Source organism: Galleria mellonella, unplaced genomic scaffold (assembly GCF_026898425.1).
Source record: "Galleria mellonella isolate WM207_F2 unplaced genomic scaffold, CSIRO_AGI_GalMel_v1 utg78, whole genome shotgun sequence".
In the NCBI taxonomy this organism is placed as follows: domain Eukaryota; kingdom Metazoa; phylum Arthropoda; class Insecta; order Lepidoptera; family Pyralidae; genus Galleria; species Galleria mellonella.
The window spans coordinates 5,131,960-5,158,361 of NW_026442151.1; the positions used below are offsets into that span (position 1 = coordinate 5,131,960).

Here is a 26,402-nt window from a genome sequence, read left to right on the forward strand (position 1 = left end):
TTAGATAGATTTCTTATTTTATCTAACCTCAATTATAATAATTAGGTTCATTACACTATTATCACAAACGAATTTATATACCTACTTATCCATTCATTTAAGTAAAATAAAATTAATGATCAATTCAATTACCAGAGGCAGACTTTGTACAAAAGTCAATTGCTTGGGTACCTCTGTCCCATTCGTGTTTCTACCGTAAAGCAGTTGTGTTTGTATGGCTGTGTTTCGGTTTGAAGGGTGGGATATGGCGTGAATTTATAGGGTACAGAGGACTAACATCTGAGTCCTCAGGAATGGCAACGCGTGGGGGGTATCATGGGCGAAAAAGGATATTCTCTTATGTCCATGGTACTGCTCATGTCTATAGCTGACGGTTACCACTTTCCAACAGGTGAGCCGTCAGCTTGTTTGCCATTCTGAGTTGTATATAAAAAAAACAATGAATGTAGTCTTAGAAATACTACTTACAGATAAATTGTTAGCATTTCTGTACAAAACGGTAAGCCAATTACCGTTGTTCAAATTTATGAATTCTCGCACTTTGCAGCAATGTTAAGGTTTCGAACAATGCGGGGCTATGTAGGTAAATGGACGCAAACCTCGAAATTAGTTGCCTTTGTTTTGTTAAGAGTCCTAATACAATGCCCACTTGAGCTGACGGTGCCGCCGACGGCCCGGGCGCAATCTCTGTCGGGTTTTTTCTTACCAGTGAGTAACTGGCCTGCATCGTATACTTTCATAAAAGCTTTGGCGCCTCGGTCGAGCGAATGAAAAAATCGGACGCATCGATACAAGTGCGAAATCACCGTATGTTCCCGGAATCGTAGTACATTTTCTTGGAAGCATGTTAATGTGATTTTATCTTTGATAGGGGTTCCGTATCACTGGGCTTTACCGTCAACATCAACCTATGATACTGTATAATGATTAATGTTTGCATATTTTTTATTTTTACAAGCAGTGAATCCATCGTTCTATCCAATTAATGTATCTACAATCCATACATAGGTACTTTAAATAATAATATACCATATTTGAATATGATAAGTACAAAAATTGATAAAGTAATTATAACCTGACCTTACCTAACTAAATAAAAAGTTATCAAATTAGAAGTCTTTCAAAAAAAATTATTATAATAATTTTTAAAAAGCTAGTGCCTATATATTTTAATTTGTGATCTCTTAACCTCTTATTAAATAATAATACTTCTTCTAATAATAAAACTTCTTTAAATGATTGAAACAGGCACTTAAAAATAAAATTCTAAACTTTAATTTATAATACTGAATACGGAATAGTGCAAATAGTTTTGTTTTAATAAAATACAGATCATGTTACTGGCTGATAATATAGCTTTATATAGTTTCATTACAAACAAAAAAAATCTATCCTATTTATTATTATATTCGTTTAATTCTGAATAAATACGGCACTGAAGCGCTCAAGAAAAGCGTATATTTCTTCACATACTTGTAATTTTTCTAATCTTATGTGTGTCTTATCTATGGACAGCAGTAATCACACAGGTAAGCCGCATGCTCATTTGCACAATATATATTATAAAAAGAAATTTTTACACCTGTAATTTAATGTAAAACTTTTACAGCTTTGAAGAATTTTGTTGACACACCAATACGAATAAAGAGTTACAAAGTGAAATGAAGATGTACAAACCTGGTAAGCAGTGACGGCTATGAATTCCGTCTCCGGGAATGAGAAGGAGGCATGAGGCGCGCCCCAGGCCAGCGCGGCTGCGTCTCTTGCTCGTACTACTAAAACTCTTGGTCTGTATTTGTGCATTGATGTAAGAACCATCTGTAACAATGAATGCTTTATATAGTTTTTATATGGCTATACCATTCCATCATCATCATATCAGCCTTTAATAAGCCATGGCTGAACAGGCCTCTCCAATAAGGAAGTTTTGCTAGTAGTTGCCACGCTTGTCAGTCAAGTTGGCAATCGCAGTTAGGCTTTTGGTTATATTTTAAGAAGGATACAAATGCCAATCCCTCGACTATTAAGTTCCCTTAGTTGCCTCGTACGACACCCTCAGGAAAAAAAGGGGTAGTCCATTCTATGCCGGGCCCACACGGCAATAATTGGAGACTAGCGGCCTTATTTCTAGCAATATACTTTATAAGGTCGACTTCCACGTGGTTTGTACTAGAAACCATCTTGTTTAATAATAATTAATAGTGCTTAATAATAATTCCACAATAGTGGAAGTTATCACAATGGGCTAACTGATCTATTTATCCTCACCTATTACCAGTGTCCCGCTAACGTATACCAGTAACATAGGCGGGGTTATCATTCCATTTATCATCCATTAAAAGAATATACTTATATACACATTTCATATGTTTTATATATATTAGGTACGTAATATCTTGGAAAATTTTGTACCTATTTTGATAAATCTTGTAATGCAATTCTTTTCTGTTATTGCTTCATGTTTGTCACGATTTGGATAATTGCTTTTTACACAGTAAAATCTTTACTAGTTGTATAAAATGTCTAGAGTAAACTTAAACACACTTATTCGAATAATGGCGCCATATCAATTAATATTGACATTATGAATAATTTAATTAATATATAAAATAATTATATATATTGTATAGTATTGTAAAATCTTTATTGTACATAATTCACACTGAATACATTATAAGATTTAATATACTCGTACAATAGCGGATTTATCCCATAAAGATGATCTCTTACAATCAACCTTTGAGAAGCTGAAAGAAAACTGTAGAATGTACAAGGGAAATAACCGTACAGCTAAAGATAAACTAAATAAACCCAGTAAAAAAATAAATATATAATACAATAAAATAAAGTATATTGTAATTGTGACCATTTGGGAATTTATTATTTTTGATTGTTGTATTTAATTCTGTTCTAAACTTTAATGACGACTTCATTGTATAACTGTAAAATAATTAAAATTAAGTATGTAATTGTATTGTATGCCCGATGTATGGGTGTAAATTTCCTTAATGACGTTGATAACATTTTGCAAATATTTATAATATACAGGTCACAATTATTCTATTGTATTCTAATATTATCTAATATCCTATAAAAAATACGTAGAACAATCCGCACAACGTACTCACTAACTAAAATGGTAGATCGCATAGGGTTTCACTTTATGTCTTCTAAAGTTGGCCACCCCTGACCTAAATGTTAGCAATGTTTTAAAGTTACTTTACACTTGGGTAGAGTGTGCAGATTGGCGACAGGAGTGTCGCGTCAGTTAGTCGCCGAAGCGGTTTGTCTGTGTTTACAAGCTTATCTGGGGTACTTGACGTGCAATACACCTACCTGCGTAGGCGTTGCTACCAGCATCATATATTAAATGAAGATTTTTTTTTATTTGTATAGATAACTAAGTTATTTATTTTGTAAAATAATATAAATAAAAATATTTATAAATTAACAAAGTATTCACTATTTCGTAGAAAGTATATACAATAATTGAAGTGAAATAAGTATAATACGACAGCACTTATATTTTTATAGTCTGAAATCTTTTAAGAAAATAATATCTTATTAATTAATTAAAATTAATAAGAAAGTGTTGTATTGAAAATTAATTTAAATTAAATATTTTTAATTAATTTTCAATACAACACTGAAGTTGTAGTTTTATTACCACATTTTAATCTCTCTGCTGTATAAATAGGTGCTAAAGCGATATTATGCTAACACGACATGCTTTCACTGGTGATAAAAATATTATTTTAATGGTTAGAAATTAGTAGTATAAATTAATATGACTAATTTATAAGTATATCAAGCTATCGCTAAAGTTCAATAGATTTATAATTAGTAAACATAAAGTATAGCATTGGAACTTGTTAAATAGGCGTATACGGACAAGTGATGTGGCAAGTCGTTTGTAGCACACTGGTTTATTACCGACAAGTAAAACATATATATATATATATATATATATATATATATATATATATATATATATATATATATATATATATATATATTTATATATATATATATATATATATATATATATATATATATATATATATATATATATATGTATATATATATACGCCTATATGTCTAGACGCTCTGCATTAATCAGGATAGTTGCACACAGAATTGGATTATCGACGGGGACGTATAACGACGATCCTTGTAAGTGCACACTTGCAAGTGGCACTTTATAATGGGTTACAGGCGCCACTGTAGCACTGATAAAGGTTACAGTTTCTGCTACATTTTTTCAACCGGTTTCAAAACTTCAAAAAGTTGGAGGTTTCAATTCAGTTGTATTTTTTTTTATGTTTCGTTACCTTATAACTCCATCAGTGGTAAACAGACTTGAAAAATTCTTTTTTTTTTATCTGAAAGGATATACTTACAGATCGATTCCATAGAAATTGTATTCATTTCAGTGCAGTAGATTAGTTTTGAAAAAAAAGATAACTGGTATTGCCGTAATTGAAGTCGATTTTTCTTGTGGAATACGATATGAAATTATTTTTATATATATTCTTTATTGCACCTCAAACAAAAGATACAGCGATTAGTTCAACAACTTGTCAGCAAGATCTTATCTCTAAAAGAGATCTCTTCCAGCCAACCCAATGCAATGTTAGAGAGAAAATAATTATTGTCAAATATAAAAATAACTTTAACAATCTTTACTTTTTTGTGGAACTCCATCTTAATTTATCATCAATACGAAATACAATAGCGGTAACACGATGGTGGTAGATGTGATAAGAATGAAAGACTATTGAAAATCATAAAAGAGTGAAAGTTTCCTCGAAATAGCATCAAAGGTTTGCGATTTTACAAATATTTATTTACTTTTTAAAGTTTGGACCACCCAGTTTTTTTGTCAGAAAAATTTATTGTTTGTAACTTTTAATTAGGGTTACTTTTAAATGTTTAAATTTATATTTTATTTATGAATCAGCTTTTTGCCCGCTGCATCATACGCGTGGATTTTAGGAGTAGGAAAAACAACGAAATAGACTACTTCTAGAAGGCGTAAAAATATAACAGACTTTAAATCAAACCTTCATGAATTTAGCTATGAAAATTACATTCAATTTGGTATTTTGAATTATACCGAAACCAATATACAAACAAACATAATTTTTAAAAATTATTGTTTTAGCTTCTATTGCCCTAATTAAGATCTCACATATATTTTTTTTAATATCTTCTTTGTAGAGATATTGTTTAGTTATTATATTATTAAGAAGTAAGATTATTTTTATAGGACTTTTTTGGAGATAAATATTATGAGACGAACTCGGAAGTAAACCCTAAAAAAAATCATAAAAATCGATGTACAAAAATATTAAAGTCCGACCAAACTTCATAATTAGACTTATTTATTATTATGTTGTAGGTATCTATTTTTTGTTATGTTGTACCTTATAAAGATCCCGACAGATATATATAGATGGGAGATGTATTGAATACGGTAGAACTATGTAGAAAGTAAGTTCATAAGGTTAACAATCAAAATAATTTTAATCAGCCACTAATCAGACATTTATATCATAATAAAATTGAGTTTCTAAATGCGTCAGGTTAACAGACAGACAGATTGACATGCCGGCAGTGTTCAGAAGCTGTTCAATCAACATGATATGTCTTCAATCAAATTTGATTGAAGTATAGATTAGAAAAGGGTAGATCGGATGTTTTTGCGTAACATTGTATATTTGTTTAAAGGCATGTGAGTAAACAATTATTGTATTTTTATGAGAATAAAGTGAACAGATCAAATTTATCCAATTAGTAATAAGTAGGATAAAAATGAGAAGAAAGAATTGTTAGATTTTAATGGTATTTTCAAATAAGGATATTTTTTCTTTTATTTGCGTATGGGGTCGGCCAAGCAGTTGCACATCGATCTTTTGTATTTTCAACTGCTTTATATAATACTATCATTTTATAGATCCTATGTGAAATCTTTGTGATGCGGTTTAAGATATCTACAGTCTCCTAGCTCTGGATAAGCTGTTCTCAGTAGACACATACGCATACTTGCCATGATATTACAGTTGCACATTAGGTGTTCCATGAATTCCGATTTCTCTCTGCACAATCTATACAGTGTGCCCGAATATAGATCCATCTTGTATAATATATGCCTTGCATACGTGTACTTAGGATATCGATTATGAGTACTATCTGTTGTCTGTCACCACTGTAGATGAGTTCATCCCATCTCTCAGCCTTGCCGATTAAGAACTTTTTAGAATGCCTGAGACCCTTCAATTTTCTTCATTTCTTCTGTTGTTTTATTTTCGCATACTCCTCAAGAGCTTAGTTTACATTTGATATAAGTGCGACGTATGGTTCAGGTATAAATGTGAAAGTGAGTTTGTTTGTTATAAACTGTTACACAAATACATTAATTATCGCCTCACCAAATTTACCGGAAAATGTAAGTTACTACATTTTTTTTTTCTATCCTAATTATAATCTAAGGCAATCACAATAGCGTGACAAAGATGCGCCTGATAAAGGGATTGGGGTTGTTTCGGGGCGACGGACATGCAAGGTACCGAACCCCAAACCAGTAAATGTCTACCGCGTTCTCAGATCCCACCGATAAGCTTAATGTGTTGTTAAAGTTTAACTTACATTTGTTTTTCGCCTTAAAAACATTGGTAACAAAATGCATCCTTTTATACGCTCTATTTTTTTTCTCTATAATTAACTACCTTTTTTTCACTATTTATTTTATATTGCTACGGTAGCAAATAAGCATACAGCCCGTCTGATGGTAAATGGGGTCACTGTAAACCATGGATGTCTGTAACACCAGGGATGTCACGCACGTGTTGCCGATGACGATTATTTCAATTTTTTTTCGATTAATCTTATTCATGGACCATATTGTTTCTGTTCACTCAGTACGGTGTAGTCATATGTCGTACTAAAATTAAAAAAATATTTGGCATACCGTCCGCCTGACAGTAAGCGGTTACTGTAACTTATATTTTAAAACCTATTCACTATTCAGAGGTAGATAACCTCTTAACGCCCTTTCTGAAAAGCCCATGTTATAGGTAAGTACCTACTCATAATTCTTTTTTATCAACTTTGGTCACTTCACACTAAGAGCAGTAATAAAAGGAAAGTCTATATTCTATTCACCTTATTCATAAAAAAAAAAATTCATTCAACCCTATTGTAACTAGTACCGTCAGTTTCTTACAAATCGGGAATTTAGCACAAAAGAAAAAGACAAAACATTGCAATTCCGAAAATAGGTTTATAATACTTGCCTTTTGTACCGAACATTTTTTGCAATGTGGTCATTAAAGAATAAATAAAATAGATAGATAGATACTCATTATTGTTTCCTCCAAAAGATTACAATAGTAAACTTATTATAAATATAAACAATTACAAGAAATAACCACAATGAGAAAATAATGGGCGACCTTATCGCTAAAAGCGATCTCTTCCAGACAACCCTTGGATGGAGAGGAGTAATTATAAACAATTTGATCGGAGGAACGATGAAATACATTATTGCTAAAATATATAGATGTGATACATGTAATAATGTAAATATTTATCCCTACTTATTATATATACTTATATACTATTATATACATACACACCTACATAATAATATGTTTATAAATAAATTTACTTGATATTGAATTTGGTGAAGGGTTAGTTTGAAAGCTTCACAATGTATATGGGGTGTCTATTAAATTTCATAATTCTGAAGTCATCAATACCTATTATACTCGTATTATACTTTTATTAAAAAAAATATAATTATATTATTAAGTTTCTTAAGATTTTTATATATATTTACTTACCTGATTCTATGTATAAGTTACGGATCATAACATATACCTATATGAGCATATAATAGATAAAGATAAATAAATTGTACTTAGATGTATTTATTAAGTGAAAATATTTAGTTTAACTTCTTGTGATGAGATTGATCATTAAAAACAATTCTTCGAATTGCTTTAAATATGCTTGTAATTAACTAAGCACTTCCACAATTATCGAACAAGGCGTCTCACTTACAAATCGATAAATACATTCCTTAATCTTTTCACTATAATTGCTTTTTATTTGAACGCACACAAATCCGTCTCGTAATTAGTTGGCGTTCTCACAAGAACCTCTCGAGCGTTCTTTAGAGGTGGCGTCAAAAAATCGCGAACAAAAGGGTGAAGCCGACCCTTTTATCGCAGGTGGTAAATCCTCAAGTGCACAACAAGCGAAGCGAGCGATTCTCCCTGAAAAACACCCGCTGACGGTATCTCGGTAGCAGGGTATTGTTAGAGTGAGTGCACAAAGGCACCGCCCGCCGGTTCGCGTCCGCGCATCTTGGTGCTTTAGCGAGGCGCATTCGGCGCGCACTCAAGCGTGCCACCCGACGGAGCAAAAACTCTTCAGTCCCAACCCGTCATAAGACATGTTATGATGTTTTGTTACATGTCTGATAGCCATAAACACGGTCTGTTTTGATAGGTAAACGATGTGTCACGTGTGTTTAAAACAAAGGGTTAACAAATATGTAGTTAAAAATAACCCTCATGCCATTTAAAGAGATAAGGGTATTTTTTTGTATAAATTAAACAAAGTTATGTAGAATTTTACAATAGTTTGTTCTGTAATTCAAAAGGTCATCGCGATATGCACACAGAAATACCGGATGCTGAGGTCGGACGGGCCGGAACTAAAAAACTTTTTAACACTGGTCTGTGTAAACGGAGCTTAATAAATAGTGTTGTATATTTAATAGGTGTTTTTAATGGATACTTTAGTTCATAAATGATTCATTGATTACAGAATCTTAGTTAGCGTCTAGGTAGGCAGGTTTCAAGAATAATAAATAAATGCATTTTTTGTCGATGTAACTTGTACGATATAGGTAGGTACTCAATATTAATTTGAATTGCTCTTGTCAGGTATTTTTTTTTTTCTATTTCAGCCGGTATTCTAGAATAACTACATATCTAAGTAGTTACCTTAGTAAAGAACGACGAGGTTACAAATAGAAATGCACATATTTCATTGTTGGACTATAAAATTTTATTTATAAGCGTAATATAAAGAAAATCTGTGTGAATAACAAATACCAACATGAGCATACCAACGGTCATACATTTCTTCCTACCAACATTAATAAACACTAAGCCGTCACTTTTACGACATTTGTGTATGCTTTTACAATTACCGTAGCAGCATTTCCTTAAACAAGACACTTTAAATAAACTATGTACATAGAACCTTGGAAGGCATACACGTGGTCATATACAGCGTTATTAATCAAGGCGTCAACCGCCTTGTTTAAACACCCGGACAGTATAAAGAAATACAGTTATTCACCGCGCCAAAGCCTCTATTCAAAACTTTTCAATTTATTTGTTCCAGTGACGAAATACTTATAGACGTCTTTGTAGTCTAAAGACTCCTGCGGTGCATATTAAGAAACACAATGTGCGAGCTGATTTAAACTCTATCCGCTAACGTTTAAGTTTGTTTTCCATTCCGAACGCTGTAACAACTATCTTTTTTATGTTAAGAGAATATAGGCCCGCGTGTTGTTATTGAGTATCGATTTCTATAAACATAGTGATAGAGTCTAAAACTGTTTTGTGTTCGCTAACCAATATCAATGGGGAAGTGGTTGCTTGGTAGGCGTTTCCTTTGAAAGTATGTAGGCAGTCTACGGCCTAGTCACGAATGCTACGACTAAAAATCAGAGTGTGCTCACGTTGCGTATATCAGATAGAAGACTGATAGATGTTTGTTAAAAAATATTTTAATAAAGTACTGTAATAAATGCAGTCATGTTAGGACTAGATTTTGACTTTTATTGCGGGTGAATTGAGAAGACGAGGTTGGTAGAGATGTGTAGGTATTTCCGCTGGCTTATAACTGACTCTCAACTAACTATATTGGCAAATAAAAATGATCTTATATACTAAATATAAATATAGGAAATGAAGATAACACTGGTGGGACAACATATCAACCTAGCACTTACGTGCAGTGCTAAATTATCAATTATTATATTTTTAAATGAGCAAACAATTTTCTTACTGCACTGCACGGATAACCATAGACACAACCTCCTTTAACTCTATAATTTTACTAAGTATATCTGGAATAGATAATTATTAAATACCTACCTTTTTAGAAAATTAGCAAACGAATCTATCAATATGTTTTCGTCAGTGTACAGAATAGAAGGAATAAGACGTGGAAAGCCAAGAACTAACGATATGGGCTAGATTAAAGAAAAGCTAGGCGGATTTGGCGTGAATTTACTGGGTACAGAGGAATAACACCTGAGTCCTCAGGAATGGCAACACATGGGGGGGTATCATGGGCGAAACAGTACCTATACTCTGTTATGTCCATGGTACTGCTCAGGTCTATAGGCGACGGTTACCACTTTCCATCAGATGGGCCGTCAGCTTGTTTGCCATTCTAAGTTGTATAAAAAAAAATGTTGCATAGAGTTGTCAAGAATATAGCCTTAAAATTGTTCATCAGCTAATTCTGTATTACCAGAGATAGGTATTACTGGCACGCTTTCGACCCTTTTTTCGTGAAAATTTTAAGTCACAGTATCCAGAAATATCATTTAATCATTATCATTACTACATATTAATTATTCAGTGCATAACTAAGATTTTTTTATACGAGTATCTCATCTCATCTCGAGTATCTCATCATTATGTAGGTATGGTCTTGGGCATTTAGCTCGCATACATCACTTTTGAGTTCATTCTTTCGTGTCTCTTACTACATTTTACATAGAATGAAGACTACTTACATGGCCTTGTGCATCCATGGTGTTGTTCGTCAACTTGAGTTTACTGAATGATACTGGGTTGGCAGTCCAGTGGTGTCCGGGAGCTGGTGAGTCGGGGTGCAGCATCAGCCTCCTTGGTGACTGGGGTTCCGCGCCACCAGCGGCTGCCCACGCTCCCCCGGCCCACCGCCAGCGTCGGCGTCCCACCAGAGACATTTCAAGGAGAACGCAGTACTCTTCACGAGGGTCCAACCCGGCAAGCGAAACCCGGAGTGATGGAAACATGCGTCTGTAACAAACATTTAATATTATGTGGAAATTGTTTGATGATTTAAATTTTTAATCATTTTTATAAATACAATAGTACAGAATTTACCAGACGAAAACTTTATACAAAAGTGTTTGCTTGTGCACCTCTGTCCCATTCGTGTTTCTACCGAGAAGCAATTGTGTTTGCATGGCTGTATTTCGGTTTGAAGGGTTATGGCAGTAAATTTACAGGGTTCAGAGGAATAATACCTGAGTCTTCAGGAATGGCAAGGCATGGGAGGTATCATGGGCGAAATAGTATACTCTCTTAGTCCATGGTACTTCTCAGGTTATAGGTAATATAGGTCAGGTACTATAGGTGACGGTTACCATTTTCCATCAGATGGGCCGTCAGCTTACTTGCTAAGTTTCATAAAAACATAGTAGGTATAGAATGCTTTATGAATTTTAATAGATAATAATGGAATGGTAACCTCGTTTGTGGTAAAGAAATAAGCTAGCGGTTTACCAGTTAATGATATCGATAAGCCAGTCAACCAATTAAGATGAATTCATTAAGAAGTAACTACAATGGTTTCGAATGAAGATCGAGACATTTCTACTTCGTCGGGTTGTTTTTAATATATGCGTTTTATATACAAAATTGCCGTGTGGTCCCAGCGTAGAATGGGCCATCCCTTCTATTTCTTTAGAAGTCGTAAGAGGCGACTAAGGGTTAAATGATGGGCAACAGCGTTCCTCTTAAAACAATACGAAAATCTAACTGCAGTTGCCAATCCGGCTGCCAAGCGTGGCAACTATTGGTGACTTCCCCTTATGGAAGAGGTTTATGTCCAGCATTGGATAGTCAACGTCTAATATAATAATAAAAAGAAAACATTATTATATACATGATTTGTCGTAATTCAGAGGTAGCGGGGGAAACGGCTTCGTTAGTAATGGGGAGGTTAGTTCTCATTGTTATCAACTGCCTGAAAACTATAGCGACTAATTGATCTTTGAATTCGTCACGGTGAGCTATATGACCTGCCTTTTTATTCTCAACTATTATTCCTTACTGATGCCCCGCCAGTATATAGGTAACTATAGCAGAGGCCGGGTTTCTATAATAATCTTTCATAGTCAAAGCAGGTCCGTCTCCAGGTTTGAATTTGGATGTCTCGATAGTCCTTTCCCTCACTGTTATGTCATACACGCCCTGATAAATTATGAAATTTCCGTATTATGATAAAAAAGAATCCTAAAAATCCTAAAAATGGACATTTTGCATATAAACTATTATACATTATTTTATTGATATTATATATTATATTGATACCTATTTGTTATTTCTGTGCGTACTACACGATGTAGATTAAATGAGAAAACCAGTTTAATGCAAGTTTATTGTAGCATCTTCTAATCCAAGTATATAAACGAGTATTTCATGTATAAGTATGTATACTTGTAAAACTCGTATCATATATATTTACTTAATATATAAATATGTATTTGCAAATTAAAGTAAAAATAAAAAAAGAACAGGTCGAATTTATAACTGAATCATTACTATAAAAATAAATACCAAATTTATTGAAGCGCTATTCAATGCAGAAATTTAAATAATTTCAAATTTTGCTCTGCAAAGTATACCATAAATAACAACTGCAATCATGACATAATTTATAATACCTACATGGGATTAAACCGTTTTCTTTTTAATGGCTGATAATGAAGTGGTAACCCCGCCTGCGCTAACGGTATACGCTGGCGGTGTTAGTTAGGGATGATAGGTGAGAACGAAAATGCAAGGCCGTTAGTCCATTGTGATGAATTTACCTGGAATTCAACACGACAGTTTCCAAAGGGGACCACGGGGAAGTCGACCTGACTATTGCTAGCAAAACGTTGAGTAAACGTTTATTCTTGTTTTAGTAGCGATGACAATTATACTCATCATCATTATATCAGCCTTTAATTGACCACTGCTGAACAAAAGCCTCCCTCTTAAGAGGTTTTGCCAGCAGTTGCCATGTTCGGCAGGCGGATTGGCAACCGCAGTTGGGCTTTGAAGATGTTTTAAAAGGTACGCTGCTGCCCATCCCTCACCCTCCCTTAGTCGCATCTTACGACACTCATAGGAAAGGAAGGGGTGGTTTATTCTATGCCGAAACCACACGGCAATTACACTAATACTTATAAATTAATTTAGAATAAAAAAAAATACTACCAGGCAAATTGAGTACCTCATATCCATTAACTACAAAAAAGACTCGAGAATAGAAACAAAGAAGGTGATAATAAAGTTACGGCACCGAAACGCGAGTGCATTAAACAATGGCCATCGAAGGATCCTTGCATTTATCGTTGTTATAAAAGACCGTGATAGGAGTAAAAGTGTCGACCAACGAGGGGCTTTTGGCACCCGTTTGTTCGGTCATAAAGCGACAGCGTGTCATAAAGACAGATACATGTGGCGCCGCTGTTTATCTCAGTGGCCGCCGGAGTGGATGCATACCTACTACATAATTCGTCAATCATTCCAATAAATAACTAAGACCTTTCGAATGTCATTTGAGGGGGTACTCATTGCAAAAACGGATGTATACATTTTGCATAATTTTTACTTTCAATATTGGTTTATTTTATTATAAACAGAGTTATTCTATTTGTTTATTAACTAGCTTTTACCCGCGACTTCGTCTTACCGGGATAAAAAGTAACCTATAAAATTTACCATCTCATAAAGTACGAGTACACCTACGTGTAAACTAAATTTCATAGTAATCGATTAAGTCATTAAAGATCTATAAGGAAACAAACAAATAAACTAACTTTCACATTAATAATATTAGTAGTGATTATTTTATGATGATTTAACAAAAATAGTTTGTAAGGAAAGGTCTTAAACAAATTAACGTTTAAAATTTTTTTTAAAAAATGTTTTATTAACTTCTGAGCATTATTATTGACAATGTTGCTGTGGTTTTTAATAGTATATGTTTGTTTAATTTTGTTTATATTTGTTTAATTTTAGTATTGTCTAATTTTGTGTTTCGTTTACTTGTATTTTATTTTGTGCAAATTCTAGTGGCTACCAAATTACTATTTAAGTATTTAATTATGTATTATTTTAGCTGTTTGTTTGCCTTAAATAAATAAATAAATAAATTTATAATGCAGCCTAAGTAAAGCTTCATACAAAAAGGCTTTACTTAGCAACACTACAGATAATATGTATGTACTTATGACGCACATATGAAGTCCATTAACTGGGTACTAAATTGCGAACCTAATGTGAGCAAACCGTATAATCAGTATTACATTTAATATTTTTTTCCTCTACTTCACTTCTTGCTTTCGTTTGTGCACTGGTTCCAGTTAGAGATTTAGATGTCTACAATTTAAGCGTTTGAACAAAAAATGCTACGGTACGTATATATAGTTTTAGAACAACGATCGAACTTGATAGTCAAAGATTAAGCCAAGTCGTCACAGTCAAATATTAAAGTACTTATTTAAAGGTGTTTTTTAATAGATGATAAGGGAATGGTAATATAAGTACTCTCAGACATAACTTTGTGAAACTTCGTTCGCATTCTGAGGTGGGCACGGCCCAAACCTGAAATATGTCTATGGCGTTTCTAGGTCTATATCATTAAACAAAAAAGCCTTGACGTGTTTTCATATAAAACACTAATTTATTTATCTATAGTTATATAAATTTTTAGTCTAATTTTTTTCAAATAATTTATTTCAGTGTTGTAAATACTTACATAAAGTAGGTACTTATAGTAAGACATATTTAATTTATAATAACATGACATTGTCATTATTAGTTTTGATCCGCGACTTCGTTCATGCTAATAAACAAGCTTACTTTTATAATATTCGTAAGGGTGCATGTACTTACTTATGAGTATATATTGTAATTTTATTCATAGAACATTGGAAGCATAGCATGTTGAACAAGAACCAGTCGGGTCACATCAGTCATAACAGCGTTATCAGCGGGCTGTGAGCGGCACGGCGGCGGTGGCCTGTGGTCGCTAATGCAACCTCCAGATAGCGGCCGGAGAGCCTCCCAACCAGTGCCGACACAAGTTCAATTAACAACAAACTAAATTAGCCCCCATTTAAAGTTTACGATGCCGGCTACTGCCTTACGTGGCCGCTGGTACGGACAGAAACATAGCCCGTGAGAATTACTTGTACTTGTCGATATAAATTATTCTATGAATCAGGTTAAATCAATATAAATATGGCAGTCAAAGATTGATAGCTAATAAGGAACTTCTGATAGCAATAGTGGTGGTCAATCTTCGAATGTTTGCAGTCATACACATACAAATGATAGCGGAATTAAACAATCACAAACATGTCTTCCGCAAGATAACACCTAGTTCAGTAAAAAAATATCAAACTAAAATATTAGGTTAAAGGATAAGTTTAGGGAAATAGTACCTCAGAGTCAGCTCCATTGTCACCTTTTGAAGATGTATAATATTATAACAGAGAAACTAAAGATTTTTCCCAAAAACACATAAGTTGAAAAATGTCAAACTTTTTTTTATTAAAATTTATTAAATCTACATCGAATTCGATACATATTAAGTCAAATACTTGTAATATACTAAATAGGCAAATAGCTTAAAATTAAATAAATCTGCCTCTCAAGGATTCACAGAACGCACTATTGACGTATGACATCTTTATGTAAATAAACATATTTGAATTGTGAAATAAAATTAGATAAACGTTATAAAACATCATATTATTGGGTATACACGTTTTTGACATATACTGTCGTGAAAGGACATCCTGCTTCTGATTATCAGTCATCGATAACCAAAGCGTTATGTACAGAACAGCTCCCTGACAAGCTGTTTAGGCAGCGATATGTTTACATTTCCAGGAAACATAACAAGTTTACGTATAACACAAATATGTATTTTCAATAGTGCGCGAGTATCGCCTCTCTTGTTAACCATACATTGACAAATCCGTCCACTCAGCTACCGTTCGGGCGAGATGGCTCTTATCACGGCTCGGTCCATTTATCGACTCGTTTGAGAGGTGCGCGCGCGCCGACAAAGAGGTGACGATCCACGCGCAAAATGTAATTATGCAAAATCCCATAGCATCGACCCACACGATGTTATATCCGTTATCTAAATCGAACTTTTTACAACTAGAATTTTTTATACATCTCTTGAGCAATCTTGATTAGAGTTTGATCGAAAAGTCGTGTCAAACATTTAATTTAGATATTTTAGAGTTAAACCCGTTTATGACACGGTTTGTACGAGAATGCAAATGAAATAAAGACACTATAAAATGGAACGCCATAAAAGGCCTCTGGGGAGATTTTTAAGCTGGTAAGGCAGCTCGGCGGCGGCGGTGCGGTGAAAAAAGACACAATGGGACCACCAAAATCGTGTTGAATAAACTTTAGAGTGGGTCGTAAATCGGTAACAACTCGCCAATTGCCGCACGGAGGCGCTAAATGTGCGGAAAGAAACTGCCACATCCGCTCTCACATCCGTACTCGAATTTTAAGATTGGTTCGTTTCAATGTTATGGGTGCCGGCCACCTCTTCATGTTATGTGCAAATGACCGTAGAAACCCGTTACAATTAAATAGGTAGTTTATAATAATACCAATTTAATTATGGCTAAAGTAGGTACCTAGAGTTAAACCTAATGCTTTATTGAGTTTAGACTAGACCACTAGTAAGACAGAATTATTCGTAATTTATACAAAATTTTCTCCTTATTGAATGTTTTTTTTTTATACCACAAAGGTGGCAAACAAGCATACAGCCTGACTGATGGTAAATGGTTACTAGCTTATGGACGCTTGTAACACTTAAATAAAGATAAAGTAAAAAATAAACACAAAATACTATAATCATGATTCAAACTCAAAATCTCTATGTCCAAATTTATGTTATGATAAAAATATCACTGAAGTGTTCGGAAAATTACACAATAGTTTTTAATTACATAAATGAATTATCGAAGTTCTAGTTCACTTCAATCATATTGAAATTGATAGATTGCGAAGTCATAAAAAAATTTATTTTTTTGTCTTTAATCTCCTATGTTGTAGACAAGTTATAGAATCATTTAGTAATACATTTTGTAGTACATATAAATTCCAGTTATTGCCGTTGTTAACATAACGACAATAACTGAACCATCTTTGTTTTCAATACCCCTTTATGGACAAAAATGCCGTTAAGATTATAACGCATTAGTAGTTTGGTGTGTACCTTCACATTACTCAACACCATTTAATGTCTATGTTTGGATAATCAAGTCCTGACCTACCCCTCTTGAACGGTAGTTATCTTTAATGCTAATTTCATGGGCTTTTTATCGCCCAAGTTCAGTATTAAGAAGGAGGAACGTCGTTAAATCGACAAGCGCGCCCTTGTCCCACCGAGACATCTGCGCGTCATTTACACTGGAATGGCTGTAACAGGAATGATAAACAACATCTTTAATTCTCGAGTCGTGGGGTGGAACAAGAATGCCAGTATAACCCTGTGCATGCAGTGTACCCGCGCTCATTAGCGCTTCTCCGAGAGGTCCGGTGTGTTTTTTCGTCCGCCCAGATGTGGGCCTGGGTAAACACACCTCTATTGTCTGCGGGAATAAAAAATTGGACACCTGGAAGTGTCAAAATGTTCACTCGACCCGTGAGAATCGCCTTCGCCTGCCGCGGCACACACTTCAGTATTTTCTGTTGAATTGGTAGTTTTTTATCTACAGTTCTAATTATTAATTGGAGAGATGGTAAGTTCGCTAGCATCGTCGTCATCCATTACATTTGTATGTCTGGACATGTCGGGTATTCACTTCAACAGCGACAGTCGACATGCCAGTCGATAGTATTTTTTTTATACAACTTAGAATGGCAAACAAGCTTACGGACGGCTTGATGTCGCTTATATACATGAGCAGTACCATGAATATAACAGAATATACTGTTTCGCCCATGATACCCCCCATGCGTAGCCATTCCTGAGGACTCAGGTGTTATTCCTCTGTACCTTATAAATTCACTGCAATATGCCACCCTTGAAACCGAAACCCAGCCATGCAAACACAACTGCTTCACGGTAGAAACAGGAATGGGACAGAGGTGCCCAAGCAAACGACTTTTGTACACTATCTCTGGTAATAATATCCAATATGGCATTCCATTCCATATAGTGATATATACTTGTTATGTGCATACTTTATCATACTATCAATATTGATGATTCTTTATTTATTTTTAAACGAAAGGATTTGTTTTGTCTGTATTTTTTTTTAAATTAAGCGATATCTTTGACGATTTTCTAGATATCTCTTTGCAAGCTACGTTACGTAAAGCAAAAACCTAAATTATGAATTCTCCAGAGACTAAATCAACTATTAGGTAGTTGTTTATTTTGATAAAAATCTTTTGATTGAAATGGTAACCTTCTGTTGTACTTATTACTTTTTTGTTTGTTTTTGGCACAACTGGAGAAGTATTATTTTTGCAATGTCTTTTTATCGTTACAAAATGCATATTATAAACAAACTAAAATAAAATTAATTAATTAACTCTTATATTACCTATTTTTTAGGCAGTTTTATATTTAAATGACAAATAAATCAATAATAAGATCTTAAATAGTTTTTTTTAATATAAAAAGAATAAAAAATAAATTACTAAACTTTAAAATATTTTTATAAAAGCTTTCTAAGTTTACGTTTTAGATTTCATTTATAGCACTTTATTTTTTAAGGAATTATATACCTATTGTTTGTAACAGCAAACAGGTAAATGGTTTAACCGTTTAATATGCAATCAGTTTAACAGCAAATGCGATTGTGCCACTAAACACACGCACTCGCGTGTATTAAGTATTTGTTGCATGACCACAAATTACCTACGTTTATCGCTCACTCTTTATCTCCACCCCTCGGTAATGCAATGTCATTATTTAACGTAAAGCCTAATAACACTATCATATGTAATTATAGTATCAATCGATTTTTATTTCGAATTTTATAATTATTTTTGGTTTTAATGTCTTACAAAACTATTACTAATAAAATTTATTGCTACCTATAGGAAAGTTCTTATACGGTTTTGTCATTCAATGTTCAAAGTGCCAATACTACATAAAATTTTTATAGGACAAGATCTTATTTTATATATATATATATATTTTTTACTTACATTCTATTCGATACATTTTCAAAAACTGTTGTCAAAATATGATTAAAAAAGTTTACAAATATTTTCTAGACATGTCATGTATTTAAAATTTACAAACTCAATACTTGAGCCACCCCAAATGCTCGCCCGCAAACAAACAAACTCAACTCGTAAAGAAATATGCTCTGAACAAAACAAATAACCCAATTTGGGTTGGGTCACAAAAAACAGTGTATCGTCTCGAGAGACGTAACATGGTATTAGCATATTGATGGGCACCGTCTATCTGTCGCCCTTTGTTTAAAATCAGCGACACCACCTTCAATCATAAAGATTGTGACAAAAAAAAAACATGTATTTTATTGATTCGTTTTTGCCGGATGGCTGCAGGTGGCAATGAGCAAAAAATATTCACCGGTTGCCGAATTAAAAATACACAAAATCTATGGTTCATTTAAACAATAAAAAGTATCCTTCAACTTTTTATAACGAAGTGACAGGGTATCAATTAGGTATTATTAACAGTTTGACATTGTCTTTTTCATCACTTTATCATCATCATTGTTTCAAAGCCTGTATCAATACATTGCTAAATATAAACCTTCTCCAATGCCATCACATCACATCACATGCGGTTCTTCGCCTTTCACATTCACTTATGACACATTAGATCCCCCTCCTCCCGTCTTTCTTATCTTTTTGATATTGTTGTTCTATTCTAATGAGGATGTATCAAGTTTCCTGCTGGGACTTTCCTTCCTCATCTACTATCATAGATTCGACAGAGGTAGTTGTACTGGTGTCATTTCAAATATCAAACTTTAGTTTTCTGTCTAATTTCTTCATTCTTGATTTTGTCCCTTTTTCTATCTTCTAACTTTCGTTAAATGACTTTTAATTTTTGGACTAGTCCTACGGTTACAGTACTCGTCTACTAAAAATAACTTATAGATAAAGTAAGGTTTGCCCAAGAGACTACAATATGGGGTTCTTCAAAAGGGGGGTAAAGAGGTTTCTTCAGGGTCGGCAACGTTATACCTCTGATATTGCATTTACCATCAGGTGGGCCATATGCTTATTTGCCACCTCAGTAGTATAAAAAAAATGTAACAATATGTGGACATATGAAAGCACTGGATTTTATGTGATATATAAAAAATAATTCAAATTACAGTGCCATTTATAATTTTAAAACTATTAAAATATAAATTAACCAGTTACAGACTATAGCGTTTTTATTTAATTTTTTACAGTTTTCAGAGGAAGCTTTGATGGAGAGGCGGGGCGTGATGGTAGCGGCGAGTCTTTTCTGCAATACATCGCAAGGGCATCAAGGGACAAAGCACGCCCGCAGCGCACGCGCACCTGCGACATGTTTATGCGCACATCCACACCAAATTTACAACCTCCTTATGCGGATATTGGATATTTTTAATCACCGAGTCGGCGCCTTTGCGCAATAAGGTAGGCCGCAATTGCAGCGATAATGTTGCGATATGTTGCCGAGATTGTTAAAACACACTGATCGGTTACCGCCTCAATTAGCTTTTGATCGCATGCGTCCAATGTGCGTCGTATATAATGTAAATTTATGTTATTTGAAAACGCGCGTAATTCATTAATATCATTAAGTCCTTTATATCCGAAGAGAATATCATATTATTATGAATAATTTTAACCGTTATATTTTACTTTATTCGTCATGTGGTCCTGGCAGAACAGTCCACTCTTTCCTTTACCGTGGGTGTCGTAAGAGAGGGTTTAATAAACTCTATGGTCGAGGGATGAGCAGCAGCGTCCTTTTTTAAATATTACCAAAGCTTAACTGCGGTTGCTAACCGTGACTTCTACTGGCAAAACTCCCCATATGGAGAAGGCTTATCTTCAGCAGTGGACAGTTAACGGCCGATATGGTAATGATAATTTACTTTAGTAATGTATATATTGCTTATGTTATCCTGCTTTTATGTGCGCCGTTCTATTTGATAATTAATTTATTAATAATATTATTGGAAATTAATTTAATTAAGGCATACCTAATAGTGTCGAGAAACTATACGTATACCAAGTTAACAATAGCACTAAAACTTATCTACAAAGAACAGTCAGTTTTGAAATTGACAAAAAATTTAAATATAATAAACAATAGTTAATTACAGGTGTAACTACTGTATATCTGACACAACATAGAATCTAAAAATCTCATCTGAAAGCGTTTCAATCGGAAAACTTGCCTTGTCCGAAAAACCTTATAAACGACAATTATACAACTTTGATGAGATCTCATTCACAAATGAGGTGTGTTGTATAAAAATGCAAAATATCCAAGCGCCGACCCGGCGCCACCGGGATCTGTACCGCTCGTAAATTGCGAATGTAAGGGCGGACAAAACGCGCGGTAATTCTGAAGACAGCCGACAAGCGAGTATGTTGCATTTGCCGCCCGCGCACACTCGCTATCTGCCGCCCGCATCTATAGCCTATTATGTGCCTTTTGACGCCGTGCAAACGCCCTACAGATCGATAAGATAACGCACAATGCACACGATCAGAATGCACTTTGCAAATGCAACCCTAAAGAGGATATAGATAAATCCTTTTATTTCGACTTTCAAGATGTGGTCATATGCAAATTATAATTGTAACATTTTGCAAAATTGCAAAATATCATATTTTGACAATTTACAAAATCTTAACAGTTTTGTAAACTAAGGCAAATAACGACTATTACTATATCCTTTATTATTATTTTTTTTTATATTTATTCATAAAGAAAAATTTGTATTTGAATGTCATAGTATATATATATATATATATATATATATATATATATATATATATATATATATATATATATATATATATATATATATATATATATATATATATTTGTTACGATTATCGAGGTATGATGATATGTAAATTACCTATCAACATTTTGCAAATATGCAAAAACTATTGATAACTATCGACTTAATTATCGGATTTTATGTATATATTTTTAAATATTTAATAAAAAATATATATTGTTTGTTGTTGTAGATTTATTATAAAACGAACATTTATTACGGATTTCATTGTTACGGACCATTCTCTAAATTGGTTGTGAGCAGTCATTCAGCATACCGTACACTCAATTTACGCACACCCATTTATGTTGAGTTGACGATCACAAAAAATATTATCTAATACGAAACAAGTCGAAAATTAAGGATCGTTTTATTGTATTGCGCTTGAAACAGGATTTCGGCTTGTCCGCCGCGCGCAGTTCGAGTGTTGGAGTCGCTCGCTCGACCGAGCAGTGGCGATCGCTCGTTAGCTCCCGACCCGGCATAAATCACTGCGCTTTATGAGAACTCCCAATTTTTTAACATTGGAGTTAATGAAATGCGAGCGCAGTATGGGACCCGGCTAGCGACATTAAAAACGACAAACCATAAGGACGGACGGTTTCTAATTATAATCCTGTCAAAGCCGCGATATAAGGAAAGAATTGATGATCACCTGAAAAGCGGTGATATTATCTACAAGATAGTAGCGATCGTGAAGATAGTAGCTGTTTAATTTTAATATATCATATTTTTATTTGTTTTGGCGCCGTGGCTGCTGGTCGGGGTCCAATGCACAATAGCGGCGAAGTGAACGGAATAGAGAGACGATTTTTAATTGGTTACGTTACTTACATTTAATTATTATTTAATTATGAATCATTCCAATAGAAATTCATTACCAACATTTATTACGGTTTTATTGATTGAAAGAAATTTCTTTTAGGAAACTGTAGATACTTGCTGTATTAAATAATTGTTTACTAATATATATTGGAACTTATAGGGAGGGATAGAGGGAGTAGGAGTACGACGGATTTCAGGCAGTTCTACTGCAATTTTTCCGTTCAATATAAAAAAAGATAAAACGCTACTAGATTCCATCTTAATTTATCTCTACATATTTTTTATTTTATTGTTGGTATAAAATTATTTTCATTATTTTATAACTGCTACTAAACATAGGCCTTAACTTAAGGGATTTTGCCTGTAGTCGCTATTCTTGGCAGGCGGATTGGCAATAATAGTTAGGCTTTGGTGACGTTTTAAGAGGGACGCTGCTGCTCATCTCTTAACCATTAAGTTCTTTGGACACCCACGGGAAACGAAGAGGTGGTCCATTCTATGCCGGGACCACACATCCAATTGTAATAATTTACATTAAAAATAAAACGTGAAATCAAAAATAGAAATGATATATAAAAAAGGCCTATACCTACTACGTTGTTATTCTGTGTCACTTATTAATTTTAAAATAGCTGCAAATCTATTTTAAGCAGTCATTGAATATTCAACTAACCTTTAGATAAATTCATAAATGAATATATAAATTCGACCTATCCTCAACTATGGCTTTAGAGAATTCCGAAACGATGTATAAATTGTTACTACATTTACAATAGTTGTTAAAGCTATCATTATTCCTAACAAGTGTCTACACGATTAAGCAACAATTAATCAGGCACAGGATCTCCGCTCCTTGTACCGTAATGCCGGAATCCCTAGAACTATCTGCCATTGTGAAGCTAATTAGAATCTTATGTTGTGGATAGAGAGGTTATAATCGTGCAACTGGCAGTTGCAACTCAATGGCGCCAGTATTTTAGGAAGCTTTTCGAAGAAGCGAGAGCTAAGACTGGTGCGCAAAAGAAGTACACACGCAGCAGCCAGGAGGCAGAGGCTCGACACCGACAAAGGGGCCGCCGCACGCGAACTGCGCCCGATTCACAATTAAGCCAGTGTGTGTTAATTGATATTAATACTTCGTTTGTGGTTCAAGAAGAGAACGGCCGGCGAGCGGCTTGAATAAATATCAATAACTAGTGTACATACCCGGCTTCACACGGCTAGATGGAATTTTCGAAAATAGTTCATAGCATATGTTATTCGTAGCGCGTGCCAACTAATGGCAAAACCCCCCCAAGGGGGAGTTTTATGTTCAGCAGTGGACTGTTAAAAGCTGATATGATGATGATGATGTTACTCGTTGATAATGTAGCTTTCTATAGGTAAAAGAGTTTTTAAAATAATGTAAGTAATTTTTAAGTTTACTCCATTTCAAACAATTCTTAATTATACTTGTAATATTACTATAAAAGGTGGGTTGGGATTTTAGATTTTTTAATTCCAGCTCCCTGTTTTTCAATACATAGTGTATTATAATTGGAAATCCAACTTAATTGTATGTAAATAGAATGTATATAAAATTTCACTGTGGATGAAAGTTTAAATAAATAAATTAAATTGAGATATGAATGAATATGAGAAAATACTATTTTTTTAACATCAAATTCTCCTTTTAAATCAGAGGTCAATAGGCACCGATATAATAAGACTTTATAATCCTAAATTGGAGCTGGTCATAATCTATTGGTCGTCACCTATTATCGAATAAATATTTGGAGTCCGATTAATTAGATTCGAACTTCCAAATCAAACAGAGGTGTCGAAAAAATGTAGAACAAAATTAGTACCTATTATAGGCGGTATCTTTGAATTCATGTAATCACACTGCAAGGTGTTATCTTATTAATTTTTTTAATGTCATTATTTCTTTTTTTATTTTATTATATAGAAGAACTCATAGATTTTAATCTATGAAGATAATACTTGTAAGCATTTTTTTTTTATACAACTTAGAATGGCTAACAAGCTGACGGCCCACCTGATGGAAAGTGGTAACCGTCGCCGATAGACATGAGCAGTACCATGGACATAACAGAGTATACTGTTTCGCCCATGATATACCTCATGCGTTGCCATTCCTGAGGACTCCGGTGTTATTCCTCTGTACCCAGTAAATTCACGCCATATCCCACCCTTCAAACCGAAACACAGCCATGCAATTGCAATGCATATTATTATAAACTTTAATGCATTTACCTTTATTTTGTCTGTAATCGATTTTTACGCACTTGTTAATATTTGATGGAGCTGAAATTTGGAGTAAACATCTATATAACTTTGATGACTATGCAGTGAATAATAATGATATAGTTCAACAAGTATATTAAAAAAAAAAATTACAAGTGTTAATCGCAATTCGCCTCTTCAAAAGACCATAGACCCTTCTAGTACTGGGAATCGCGCCAAGGCTGTGTGTAATGTGACGAGTTCAAACGCGCCGCACGCGCGTCATCAACGCAATTAGTGGGCGTTGCGACATCGCATCGCCCGCGTCGGCACATCGCGCTATTGACATTGAACTGTTGTTACATATTTCACAGAATTGTGTTTTGATGTCCTCTCGTTATATAGAAGCCAGTCTTTGCTAATTTGTGTTCAGCCGTCAGCCAATATTTGATGTCGGTTAGCACTGGTTAACGTGCCAGGCGATGGCAATTAAGCGCATACCTGATCAAATACAAGCACTTTAATTATGACTTTCTATTTGTTTTGTAATTTCTAGATAATTTTTATAAACGGTAGAACCACAAAAGAAATTTAAAACGATTATGTGCGATTTCAAAAGAGATATTGAAGGTTATATAGACGATGAATTTTGGTAATTCCGTGAAATGTATAACAACGTTGTGTCTCAGATATGAACGAGTAAAGAGAGCGAACAAGAATGACACCGTGGCGACACGTTTATTGGAGATTCGTGCGTGCGGTGCACCCAGGCTCACCCATCTTATCTTCCATTTTATTCGTTCCAGTAGCGGTGGTTACATCGAGGAGCCGTTCCGACAGCGATACGCATCACCGCGTGATGTCGCCCGCGATGGTCGCCGATCGCCAGCGCGTGCGATGCTATCGCTGCACGAGCGACGTGCGGGTGGTTCGTTCGCCCCCTATGTTTAAACACTTGTAGAATATGACACAGACTAATTCAATATCATTACAATGTTATCATTTTTAATTTTAAAGCCATTGGAAATTTGTGGCTTCCTATTTTGATCAAGTTTCAACTCCATAATAAATTATGGCTTTAACGATATGGCTATCGATGGAGGTTAAGTCCTGTTTGTAATCACAATTAGTCTATAATTAGTTAATCATGGTAATAACCAAAATAAAAAGGGCATTTCAATAAACATACAGGTTAAATGAAACTTGTAAGCAAATATTTTGGGCTATTATCTTATTTGGGTCT

General features: G+C 34.1%; 1 protein-coding gene across 1 annotated transcript in view; it reads right to left on the reverse strand.

Annotated features, from left to right (window-relative positions):
• LOC113517572 (T-box transcription factor mls-1-like) overlaps window positions 1-26,402 on the reverse strand; it is a 48,809-nt gene that overhangs the window by 3,188 nt on the left and 19,219 nt on the right. The window contains exons 3-4 of the mRNA XM_026902281.3: window positions 10,832-11,099; window positions 1,678-1,818 (exon numbers count right to left, since the gene is read on the reverse strand). Coding sequence (XP_026758082.1) covers window positions 1,678-1,818; window positions 10,832-11,099 — 409 coding nt within the window. The remainder of the gene's footprint in view (window positions 1-1,677; window positions 1,819-10,831; window positions 11,100-26,402) is intronic.